At 39.1% G+C, this 13317-nt stretch overlaps 1 protein-coding gene across 4 annotated transcripts in view; it reads left to right on the top strand.

Annotated features, from left to right (window-relative positions):
* The window catches only part of plekha7b (pleckstrin homology domain containing, family A member 7b), a 139404-nt gene that overhangs the window by 60947 nt on the left and 65140 nt on the right, over positions 1-13317 (top strand). For all 4 annotated transcript variants that reach the window (XM_079810525.1, XM_079810527.1, XM_079810526.1 and 1 more), the window contains one exon: positions 1947-2030. In XM_079810525.1, the coding sequence (XP_079666651.1) occupies positions 1947-2030 (84 nt within the window). The remainder of the gene's footprint in view (positions 1-1946; positions 2031-13317) is intronic.

Below are 13317 nucleotides of genomic sequence, written 5' to 3'. Positions count from 1 at the left end.
AGTTAAAACTGTACTGTGCCAAAAGGAAGCCCTATGTTAACAGTGTCCAGAAGCGCTGTCGACTTCTCTGGGCTCGGAGGCATCTGGGATGGACCATCACACAGTGGAAACGTGTACTGTGGTCAGATGAATCAGTATTTCAGGTATTTTTTGGGAGGAATGGACACCGTGTGCTCCGGACCAAAGAAGAAAAGGATCATCCAGACTGTTACCAGCAACAAGTCCAAAAGCCAGGGTCTGTCATGGTAAGGGGTTGTGTCAGTGCCCTTGGCAAAGGTAACTTGCACTTCTTTGAAGGCACCATTAATGCTGAAAAGTACATAGAGATTTTGGAGCATAATATGCTGCCTTCAAGAAGACATCTTTTCCGGGGACGTCCATGCATATTTCGACAAGACAATGCAAAACCACATTCTGCACACATTACAAAGTCCTGGCTGCGGAGGAAGAGGGTACGGGTACTTGACTGGCCTGCCTGCAGTCCCGACCTGTCTCCAATAGAGAATGTGTGGCGCATTTTGAAGCGCACGAAGACCCCGTACTGTTGCCCACCTTAAGACTTGTTTGCAGGAAGAATGGGACAAAATTACACCTGAAACACTTCATTACTTGGTGTCTTCAGTCCCTAAACGTCTTTTAAGTGTTGTGAAAAGGAATGGCAACATTACAAAGTGGTAAATGCTTTACTGTCCCAACTTTTTTTGAAATGTGTTGCAGGTCTGAATGACAGGAAAGGATGCATATTTACAAATGACATGAAGTTGACCAGACAAAACATGAAATATTTTGTGTTCATATTGTCTGCAATGAAATACAAGTCAAAGTAAATTTAGAAATCACTTGCGTTTTCCATACTGTCCCAACTTTTTCTGATTTGGGGTTGTAATATTTGTATTTTATTTAAATTACAATTAAATAGTTTTAGTTACAATAACACTTTTCCATAAAACGCAAACCTTGTATTGTCTTCTAAAGCTGTATGATATTTGTGTCTGGAACAGACTTGTCATAATTCACTGGGAAATCTTGCCCTCTACCTTAGCTCTGAAGTTTAATTCATGCTTTTTTTGAAATGTTAAAGTACTTATCTTTTTACTGTATGACTCTTTTTACTGCCTTGACTTACTACTCGTTTACTTTTCTATCGAGAAGCAAAGGAGAACAGCGTTGACAGAAAACGCTAACATCTGTTCAAACCTCTGCGCACCGTGAAGGACGTCTTCACTTGGCTAGATGATTGCTAGCACACCTGAAGCAAGACTATGTCTGTTCTTTTAACTGCATATATAAGCCAATGCGGTTATGAAAGTCCACAGAGAGTCACTGAGGCAATGCGACTTAACATAGCTTTTTTTTTTATACATAATGGATATGATGATAGGCAGATAAGTGACTTGAGGTGGAACTTTTTCTTCTCATAGAGGAGCACATTAACTCACTGAGGGTCTCCTTAGTCATCATATAACCACTCGCTCTCTTTCAGCCGAAGAAACGGCGTGAAGAAAAAATGAATAACTGAATCGATGACAGCAGGCATATTATTTCACAGTCCTCTCACCCTTAGAAGCCCCCCTGTCTCTGTCTTATTACACCTGATGACAGTGAGATGTTTTAATGCCCTAGTTAAAACAGTGAATGACCCTGTGTAATTGAAATCAATAAAGTTTCTGCAGCAGTTTGTGCTTAGCCCCACACTTTGTGTTAAATAATATGAGTGGGCTTGGCCAGGCTTCAGCACTGCCACACATTCTGCGGGAAAGTCATCAAATTCCTCAAACTTGGTGTATTCCTGTAGAATGTTGCTCTTACGGCTACAGTACCCGCAGCGGGGAAGGGAAATGCCAAATTAAACATGAAGAATATTGGATTGCTCAATTTGTTTTTCTTCTCTTGTCATTTTTCCCCATTTCCCTCATCTCCCAACTTTTTCTTTTTCTCGAATGCAGCCACAACCAGAGGACGACAACGTTCAGGCATCCTGTGACGGGACACATCTCCTCAGAAAACACTGACTTCGTTTTACAGGACCAGTGAGTGCTACTCTTCCTTTTATTTGCATGAAATGTACTTTAGGATGCACACTCCCTGTTTTCTCTGAGGGCATGTGTTCAATGCAGGTTGTTTGTTTGGTTAATCATGTTTCTAAAGGGGCTTTGATTAAATGAATAGCTGCATATGTTTTGAATTGTTCTTTAAAAGATGCTTGAGTAATGGGATGTATAGTAATGATCCATGAACCACTGATATCATATGCCTGTGCTGGAATCTGCAAATCAGCTGGAAATCTTCAGAGATAATGGGAATGATGGCCATTACTGCTATTGCATTTTATAGCTTGGAGCTGCACTACTAAATTTGGTTTAAATTGAAGATAAATGGTAATCTGTGCTTTAATTTGATCGCAAAGCAGGTACATACAGTGTTGAGGAAGATAATTTGAAAGTCTAGCTACACTATAAACTACTAAAATAAATGAGTGAACTGCATTTTGCTATTTTCAACTAAATTCCTTGGCAATCAATCAGATTGAATTGAATGTTATGAAGGAGAAAGATTGAGAGTCATACAAAGACAATAAAGACATACTGTACAGTAAGTAGACAACATGTTTTTGTTGTGTTCTTCTCGACGGTAAAACACACAGCACTAGTGTTATCTTTATTGTAAACAAATGACTTTTATGAGTCTTTTAATCAATTGATCAAAATACTTACAAATTGGTTTCAAACTTAGGCTGCATCCGAATATGCATATTTCCATATTATATATTAGGTCAGAAACAGGATGTGAAAAGAGTAGTATGTCTACATTCACTGTATTCATTAAATGGTAGGCATAAAACATAGATGCAGATACTCATTTGACTAAGATTACCTATCACAGTTGAGGATGTTTATAATCAGTTCACTGCTTTCATTAAACGCTAAGAGCAATTTGTATGTAAGGTTCTCTTATGATCAATAATATTTATAAGCGCTTTAACCAAAGTCTTTTAGCAGATGCAGAAAATCTAACATTAATGATAATCTAAATCCTATGAAAATCATCTGCTGTATTCTATTGCAGATATAGATACTTGTGAATAACTATGGTTGCAGACGCACATTCAACTTGCTTTCAAGTGCTTATGACCAACGGCTTTGACCGTTCCATTATGTTGGAGGGCTTACGTATAGCGGCCCATAGAAACAGTCACTAATGAGGAATCTATGTATACATGTCTATTAGCAAAAAGTACCCGGATGGCCTACTATTTCTGGCGAGATTGTGAACTTGTATCCAATGGACAACTCACAATCCTATGAGGCCACAGGAGCGAATTTGTGGATGGCATTAAAGCGATGCAACTAATTTTAATGAAGTACTTCCAGATTTCATACTAACATATAGCAGTGAAGGAAGTACTTACTCAAAAAGAGAACATATCCAGAGATTGCAATTTCGGATGCAACTTAGTTACCGATTTGAATCAATCAATCAAGTGACTCATTCAGAATGGTTCTTGACTTACTCACTGAACCACAAATACTTTCATGTCCAACTCACAATGAACAGAGAATCAGGGGAATGTTAATGAAATCAATAAGGAACTGGAATCGTTAAGTTGAATTCAAGGCTTGTGTTAAGTGTTGTTGATTTAGTTATTATCAGCAACTTAGGGCGTCTTCACACCAGAAAGTCTGCACCAAGGTCCGAACCAAAGTTCATGTTTTGATACATTTTATTGATGTAGTTTTGGTTTTGGTTTCACATTGCAATTATGCAAGCGCACTAAAGAACTATACATGACATACTTGCGTCCTGTCGTCATCATCTATGTGAACTGCATCTTGACATTGATTGGTTTGTAAACGGACATGCGTCTGACGTCAGCGTCTTTGACTAGAATGAATGAACAGACGCATATCATTGCCACTAGTGAACAGTGCGCATTGCTTGACTATTTCTTTTAGTTTCTAATTGTTTCGTTCAAAAGTGGACATTTCAAGCTTTCTTTACACATATTTCTCATGTCTGTGAGGCAAGTAACCTACTGAGTTTCGGTTTATTTATGAGACCTGTTCAAGAGCAATGCAAGTGATCGCTCCCGCGCCTCCATGTCATGATTATTGTTTGCTATATTTGCTACTTATTTATTAAATCCAGGCAATTGGCTGATGAAACATTGATTAAAATTAAGATACAATTTATACAAAATAAATTCACTTTAAAGAAAGGCTTTCTACAAAGCAAAACTTAATGAAGAGGTCAAAATCATTTCTGACCTTCTGTCTTTTGAAATATTGCAAATCTTTTCACTTGTCATAATCAATATAGCCTAGATGAAATTTAAAAATAACATTATAATATTTAAATATAAACAGGAACTTCCTGTTTAAATTTAAAGAAAGTCTGAACCATACCGAACCATGCTTTCACACTAGAAACGAACCGAACCTTTGTTCAGTTTGATCCGGACGGAGGCTACCTCCTTTCTTCTGATCAAATATCGTCTGTTTGGTCTGGACTGTGGTCCGGGGGAGGTTTCAAACTTGTAATTTTGATTCGGACCAAACTGAAAAGTCCGAAAATCCAGACCAAACAAGGTAGGTGTGAAAGGGCCCTTAGTCAAATTACAATAGTTAAGAATAAGAATTAAGAATTGCTCATTTTCTTTACTATTCCATTAAAATGTGCACATCTGCACCTGTTCCTCTCCTCATCCTCCTCCTCCTCCTCCTCCTCTCCATTACTTTCTGTGTCAGTAAGCTGAGCTGGGATCTCTACCTCATCAGTGCTGTGAGGGTTAAGAGAGCTCAGATTTACATGCCCCGCTGAGACAGATCTCATTCTGTAACTCGCTAACGCAGAGGAAAGAACGGGTCGAGGGTTTGTTATTTATTTTGAGTGCTCTGCTGCCTGCTGAAACAAACCCAGGTGAAAACTGTTACGAAGTTCAGCCGCCTGCCTAGATTTCCCTGTTATCACTCCATGTGCTCCATATAGAGGTGGGCTCATGGATTCCGAATGTTGGGCTCTCGTAGGAATATCGCACACAGCCGTCAAGACCATTTCTCATTTCGATGACAGGTAAGTAAATGTTGCAGCCAAGGTTGATTGATGCTTCTCATTAGGGGCACAGTGCGTGCAGGCCCTGTGCCAGGTTCAGGCTCAGATTAACCACCATTGGGAGAAGCCAGAAGAGTCACTTGAGCATTGTGTCACGGAGGATCTAGTTATTAGTTTACCCTCTTACAAAGCTCTTGTTTGAGTGCCCGCGAGATAAAGATCATGGCCAAATGTTTTAAAGAGCAAGAGAGGGAGTTTGTCACTTGCAGCTGTGCTGACAAGGCGGTGAGACTTTTAATGTAGTGTCGGCTCTAGAATGCCTGTGGTTTGTAGAAGTGAGAGATAGTGAAGTTACAGGACATAACTCGAATGCTTACAACTCCTGGCTGCTCATAAGAGCTATTTTAAGCACAAGTCCGGCCTCATTTGCTCTTCTCTCCGCATCAACCCAGCCTTTTCCTTTAGTAATCCAGCAGTGGAAACTAACCTCACCCTAACAGCTGTGATAAGTGCTGATTTGTGGGAAAAGCCTTGTGAAATATGTCAGCAGAGACATATCAAAATCTTTCATTCTAACTGGAATGTTGCTGCAAGTTGCCACGGTTTGAGTTTGCAAGTTGTAGATCCCGAATTCCGGTGACCTATCAGCACAGACACACCCTGCCGAAATATCTAGTATGCTGATATTTCAGTTCATCTGAGTGCCCTTAATAGCGCTGCATACTCCCACCCCTCCTAAAATGTGTGCTGCGATCCCATTGGGGGTGATGTCAGTGGAAATGTGTGCAGTGATCCCCTGGTAGTGCAGTACTATTGATCTGAATGGCTAATCTGAGCACAGTGCACATCTCAACAACACTAGAGCATGGTGCATTGTCTACCACAAAGGCTGACTGCTTTTTTTGTATGTATAATTCATTCCTCTAAAGTCCAGACTACACTACACTTAGTAAGACTTTTATTGACATAATAAACAAACATTAGTACATTTATATAATGCTTAACAGATCCTCAGTTAAAAGGTTAGTTCACCCAAAAATTAATTACCATCATGTTAGACACCTAAGTAATTTGTGCTATTTGCGCGAAGTCGGACGCTTGAACATTTTGAGTTTACTCGCTTCATTCGCGCGTGACATTCACTTCATAACAGACGCGAATTCGCGTCATGGGAGGGGCTTCTGGCAAGCGGTTCGTCTCCTTGAGAGATGGCTGACATGGGCTGTGTTTACACGTCTTTTTTGTTCAAATTCTACTGTTAATGTGTGACAAAACGTAGTTTTAAGACTTTTTCAGGCGATAATGTAGTTGTTTAAAGCTCAAATCTGTGGTTTATTTATAAAAAGATTGCCTATTTGAACATTTTATCTGGCGTTTTCGGAGTTGTGAGCTCCAGTGGATCACCGGCGCTCTGCGCTTGTTAACCCCGACGAGAGCAGCCTTCCCTCGGCTATTCCTTCTGACATTTTCCGCTGGCTCTGATGTCTCTGTGGTGTCTCAAGCTATAATTTGTCTTGTCCGTTGTAGCCTACTAGCACGGACTTTGAATGTTTGACTGAATTGTTTGCTTTATTATAGCTTATTATACCTTTTAAGTTACTTATACTTTTGTATTATTGATCATACATAAACTTGCATTTAACAAAAAGAGACTGGGTTGTGTTTCATGTCATTTAATGTTATCACAGTGATAATCATATGCACACTTGTCTGAACCAGATATTAATATATGATTAATATGAACAAGATTTCCTCATTGTTGTCTCTACTAGAGCAAGCTCCTGATTGGTTAACGGCATTCGCGTGAATCACGCGTCAAACGCTCAATTCGCACCGTGTAATTCGCGCCTGTTACAACCCTGGCTCTAGGGATGCAACATAAAGGACACAAAGACAGAAAACTGTCAATCAAAAGTAAATTTATTAAATATAAGAAGAAAAAAGGGACTGTAGAGACAAAACAGTGCCACTGCTACTGCAGTGCTTGCTGCAAGACGAGAGAGAGCGAGAGAGAATGGGTCCTAGATTGAAAAAGGCTCCCTTCAGGTGACACCAATTAGCCGGTTGATTGCAGGTGAGGATCAGGGAAACTGCAATGAAACACAGATTAAACACTCCCACATAACAGCGCCCTAGAATGTCTGTTCGCGTCTTTGCATTGACTTAACATGTAAATCACTTGCGCGAATCGCGTCATTCGCGTCCAGTGTGAACGCACCATAAGACTTTTGTTTATCTTCTGAACGAATGAATGAAGATATTTTCGATGAAATCTGAGAGCTTTCTGTTCCTCCATTGACAGCCTATGCAACTACCACTCAATCCTCAAAACATCACTAAAGTAATCCAAGTGACTCCATTGGTTTAACCTCAATTTTATTAAGTGAGTGCTTTGTTTGTGTTAAAAACATAATTTACCACTTTATTTACAAAATATTAATATCCAACGCACGTTCACGAGAGCACCGTCCACGACACATGCGTGTTGTGTCGATGTGAGAGCAGACGTTTTGAAAATATACATTGATCATTTTTTAAACTTGGATTCTTATCTCAAATATTCATCTTTAAATGTGTCTGTTAAGCCTTATGTAATATTTGTTAAGAACTAATTGAACAAAAAACAGTGCTGCTATATTATCATTATGTCATCATATTGGAGGATATGACTTAAAAATATATATAAATATTATATAAATCATATAATGATTTATTATTGTTTATTAATTATCAGTTTTGTGGGCTGATATTTTTGTTTAATGGCTTTCAAACTGTATTCATTGATAGTCTCTTTATAACATTATACAATAATCTAAACAAATTAATAATTCATGTCCTTTTATTGATGTATTTGATAGTTGTGGATTAAGCAGGATATTTCTGCTTCAGGGTAATAAAAGACCTCTGATCATCCTGTTTGAATTTATTTTTTATGATGAGTACATTTATTCAAACTTGCATAACATCATAGTTTACAGACTGCACTGAACTGACTTCTAAAAAAGTATTTTTCTAATAGAATAACGTCATCACTAACAAAAAGTACTGTTAAAATAGTATTTCTGAATTTGTTCATCATTCAGTACCTTAGTACCAATCAAAGTACTACATGTGATCTTATCAGGTCAAGTCAAGTCAAGTCAACTTTATTTATATAGCGCTTTTCACAAAGTAGATTGTTTCAAAGCAGGTTTACAGTGTTAAACAGGAAAATAATGCGGCATAATTTTATTCAGCCGCATAGCCACTCCAGAAAAAACGCTGATGTCATCAGCCCATCTCAACCATCACACACCGACAGTGTGGGCTTTAGATCAATAATTCGATCAGTAATTTAGTTTAAATGGTTAATTTAGTTTATTATTTAGATTTATTTCGATGTTTATTTGAAAAATGTAGTCCCCAACTGAGCACGCCAAGCCAGAGGCAACAGTGGCAAGGAAACCAAAACCCCATCAGGTGACCTAATGGAGAAAAATAAACCTTGGGAGAAACCAGGCTCAGTCGGGGTGCCAGTTCTCCTCTGGCCAATTAACAAACAGCGTATGATTATTATTATTATTATTCTGGCAGCTTTACAGCTCAGAGGTCATAATAGATCAGAATATTCGAGGGACCGGGGGCAACATGCTGGAGACGGGTTTATTGAGGATGATGTTGATTAAATAATTATTAAAGTGCAATATTCGAATGATCGGAGGCAACACGCCGGAGACGGGTTTATTGAGGATGACATATCGATTTAAGTATTATTTAATTGTAATATTCGAACAATCTCAGTCAACACGCCGGAGACGGGTTTATTGAGATGCCGTGTCGATGAGGCAGTTGCAGGGGGAGTCTAATCACGGTCTCTGCAGACACTTCAGGGTCCTGTGTTGGTCTTCTCTGGGCGCAGGTCCACCATCTGATCTGGATACGGCCCGGATCCAGCTGAATGCAGTAAACCTCGGGATAAAACAGAGACTATCATTAGCGTAGATGCCATTCTTCTGATGATATAACGAGTACATCAGGTGTTATGGGAAGTGTTCCCGGTTCCGGCTGACCTAGTTAATGCAGCCTAACAATCATTTCATTGAAAAAGTGTTTTATGTGAATGCCACAGTAAAGAGATGTGTTTTTAGTCTAGATTTAAACTGACAGAGTGTGTCTGCTTCCCGAACAATGTTAGGAAGACTGTTCCAGAGTTTTGGAGCTAAATAGGAAAAGGATCGACCGCCTGCAGTTGATTTGGATATTCTCGGTATGATCAACTGGCCAGAATTTTGAGACCGCAGTAGACGTGATGGAGTATAATATGTTAAGAGCTCGCTCAAGTATTGGGGAGCTAAACCATTTAGTGCTTTGTAAGTAATATGTAAGATTTTAAAATGTATGCGATGTTTAATAGGCAGCCAGTGCAGTGTTGACAGAACTGGGCTAATATGGTCATACTTCCTGGTTCTAGTAAGAACTCGAGCTGCTGCGTTTTGGACCAGCTGGAGTTTATTTATTAAGCGAGCAGGGCAACCACCCAGTAGAGCATTACAATAATCTAGCCTTGAGGTCATGAACGCATGAACTAACTGTTCAGCATTTTGCATTGAGAGCATGTGCCGTAATTTAGATATATTTTTAAGATGGTAGAAAGCAGTTTTACAGATGCTAGAGACGTGGCTTTCAAACGAAAGATTGGTATCAAACAGCACACCCAGGTTCCTCACTGACGACGAGGACTTGACAGAGCAGCCATCAAGTGTTAGAGAGTATTCTAGGCTACTACTTGTGGAGCTTTTTTGTCCAATAATTAAAAATTAAGTTTTTTCTGAATTGAGTTGCAGGAAATTACCGGTCATCCAATGTTTTATATCAGCTATGCATTCCGTTAATCTTGTGAATTGGTAAGTTTCTTCAGGAAGTGAAGAAATATAGAGCTGAGTATCGTCAGCATAACAATGAAAACTAACGCCATGCTTCCTAATGATATCTCCCAGTGGTAGCATGTACAGGGTGAAGAGTAGCGGTCCTAGCACTGAGCCTTGTGGTACTCCATACTGAACTTGCGATCGGTGTGACATATCTTCATTTACTACTACAAACTGATAACGGTCGCATAGGTATGATTTAAACCATGATAATGCAATTCCACTAATACCTACATAATTTTCGAGTCTATTCAAAAGAATGTTGTGGTCGATAGTATCAAATGCAGCGCTAAGATCGAGTAACACTAATAGAGAGATACAGCCACGATCAGATGATAAGAGTAAATCATTTGTAACTCTGATGAGAGCAGTCTTAGTGCTATGATACGGTCTAAATCCTGACTGGAAATCCTCACAGATACCATTTCTTTCTAAAAAGGAACATAATTGTGAAGACACTGCCTTTTCAAGTATTTTTGACAGAAAGGGTAGATTTGAGATTGGTCTATAATTGACTAAATCTGTAGGATCAAGTTGCGGTTTTTTAATAAGTGGTTTAATAATAGCCAACTTAAAAGTTTTCGGTACATATCCTAATGACAAAGATGAATTAATGATATTAAGAAGAGGATCTATGACCTCTGGTAGCATCTCTTTTAATAGCCTAGTCGGTATAGGGTCGAGCATACATGTTGTCGATTTTGATGATTTAACGAGTTTAGCCAATTCTTCTTCTCCGATAGCAGTGAATGAGTGTAATTTTTCCTCAGTGACACTACAATGCTCTGTCTGATGTGATGCTGTAGTAGACGGCTGCATGGTTAAAAAATTGTTCCTAATATTATCAATCTTACATGTGAAGAAGTTCATAAAGTCATTACTGCTGTGCTGTTTACAATCATCAGAAGTTGAAGCTTTATTTTTGGTTAATTTAGCCACTGTATCGAATAAATACCTTGGGTTGTGTTAGTTTTTTTCCAAGAGAGTTTAGAAATAAGCAGATCTATCAGTTTTTACGGCCTTTATGTATGTGATCATGTGCTCTTTCCACGAATTACGAAATACCTCTAATTTTGTTTTCTTCCAGCTGCGCTCCATTTTTCTGGCTGCTGTTTTAAGGGCCTGGGTGTGCTCGTTGTACCACGGCGTTGGACTATTTTCTTTAATCTTCTTTAAGTGCAGAGGAGCAACTGTGTCTAAAGTACTGGAAAAGAGAGAGTCGATAGTTTCTGTTGCAACATCGAGTTCTTCTATACTATCTGGGATGCTGAGCAGATGATACTGATGAGGGAGATTATTTAAAAAGCAATCTTTAGTAGCGGCAGTGATTGTCCTGCCATTTTTGAAGCGAGGGGGCGGCTTTGCAACCTTAGCTAAATTAAGTATACATGATACTAAGTAATGATCTGAGATGTCATCGCTCTGCTGCAGAATTTCAACGGTATCAACATTTATTCCATGTGACAATATTAGGTCTAAAGTATGATTATGGCGATGAGTGGCTCCTGACACGTGTTGCCTAACTCCAAAAGAGTTTAGTGTGTCTTTAAATGCTAATCCCAATACGTCTTTTCCGTTGTCTACATGGATATTAAAATCACCAACAATTAGTACTTTATCTACGGCCAGTACTAACTCTGATAGAAAATCAGCAAATTCTTTGATAAAGTCTGTATTATGCCCTGGTGGCCTGTATACAGTAGCTAATACAAATGTTGAACGGGTTTTATCATGTACACTACATAGCGTTACATAAAGCACCAAAACTTTGAAGGAATTATATTTGAAACTAGACTTCTGAGTAATACTGAAGATATTATTATAAATTACAGCAACCCCTCCCCCTTTACCATTCAGACGCGGCTCATGTTTATAACAATAATCTTGGGGGGTGGACTCATTTAAGGTAATGTAGTCGTCAGGTTTTAGCCAGGTTTCTGTCAAACAGAGCACATCTAGATTATTATCTGTAATAATATCATTAACAATAAGCGCTTTTGGGGAAAGGGATCTAATATTCAGCAACCCAAGCTTTATCAATTGTTCATCTGTATTATATATTTTGTTTATTTGTTGGACGTCAATTAAATTTTTACTGTTGAATGGTTTTGTTGTTTTTATTTTTATTTTTACTAATTCGGGGAACAGACACAGTCTCTATATGATAATATCTTGGTGAAAGAGTCTCTATGTGCTGGGATTTATCTGACTCCGGTAACGTGAGACAGCTAGCAGACGGTCGGTTTAGCCAGTTTGTCTGCTTCCTGACCTGGGCCCTAGTGAGTCAAGGTTTAGCTCTAAGACTATGTGCCAAATTACTAGAGAGAAGAGCGGCACCACCCCAAGAGGGATGGATGCCATCCTTCTTCAACAGGTCAGGTCTGCCCCAAAAACTTTTCCAATTGTCTATGAACCCTATGTTATTTTGCAGACACCACTTAGACAACCAGCCATTGAGTGATGATAGTCTGCTAACTATCTCATCACTCCTTTTTACAGGGAGCGGTCCAGAACAAAAGGTATGGTGGTTACCAAAGGTATGGTGGTTTTTTTGGTAGCAGTCTAACAAAAACTGCTGTATCATTTAAATTAAGTGGAGCTCATTATATACCGCTGTATGCTATGTATTATATAACTAAACCAGGTTAGTGGGTCTGAAGCTCCCCCACTGTGGAGCTCTGAACATTTGGGAGCAGAATGTGGTCGTTTTTTTTTTTTTGTTCTTGCTGGCCTTCTTCAGCCGTGATTTTTCTCATCTCCCCAGCATAAAAAACAGGCCCTCTGTGCCCATCCATTCAAAAGACAGTGCAGGTAAATAATATGAAAGCCTAGATAAAACACTACTAAGTCCCAGGGTGCAAAGAATCTTGAGAAATGTTGGACAGGAGCCAGTTTGAGGTGAAAAATGAGGGTGAGAAGGAAAGCAGCGCTGTTCCAGTTCACAGCTCTTTCCATGACAATGCTGCTGTAGCTTCCTGCTGTTTTGATGTTGTGCACGGGCCACAAACACCTCCTGACTCTTTCACACTACAGGAACTCGCATTCCTCAGGAAAAAAACGCTGTTTATGGTTTTGCTGAGGGGATGTCTGTGTGTGCGCATTTGTCAGTTTTTGGACAGGGTTATTGTGTTTTACCGAAAGCTCCAGCACCCATGAAAAGCATGGAGTCAGCCTGACATGCGGCTTGGAAATCTGCTTGCTTTGGTGAGTTTTAGCAGAATAATCAAAAAATGGTGGGATTGATGATCTTGTTAAGTTGCATCATGCATTTCTTTTCTCACTGGTTTATTTTCCATTATCAGCACTTTGTAATATGTGATACATTGTTTTTAGTTTTGTTTTATTATATGTTTACTGGGTT

The sequence above is a fragment of the Gobio gobio genome (genome assembly GCF_949357685.1).
Source record: "Gobio gobio genome assembly, chromosome: 2".
In the NCBI taxonomy this organism is placed as follows: Eukaryota; Metazoa; Chordata; class Actinopteri; order Cypriniformes; family Gobionidae; genus Gobio; species Gobio gobio.
The sequence above is the reverse complement of the archived record's forward strand: the minus strand, read 5'-3'. Positions and strand labels throughout refer to the sequence as shown.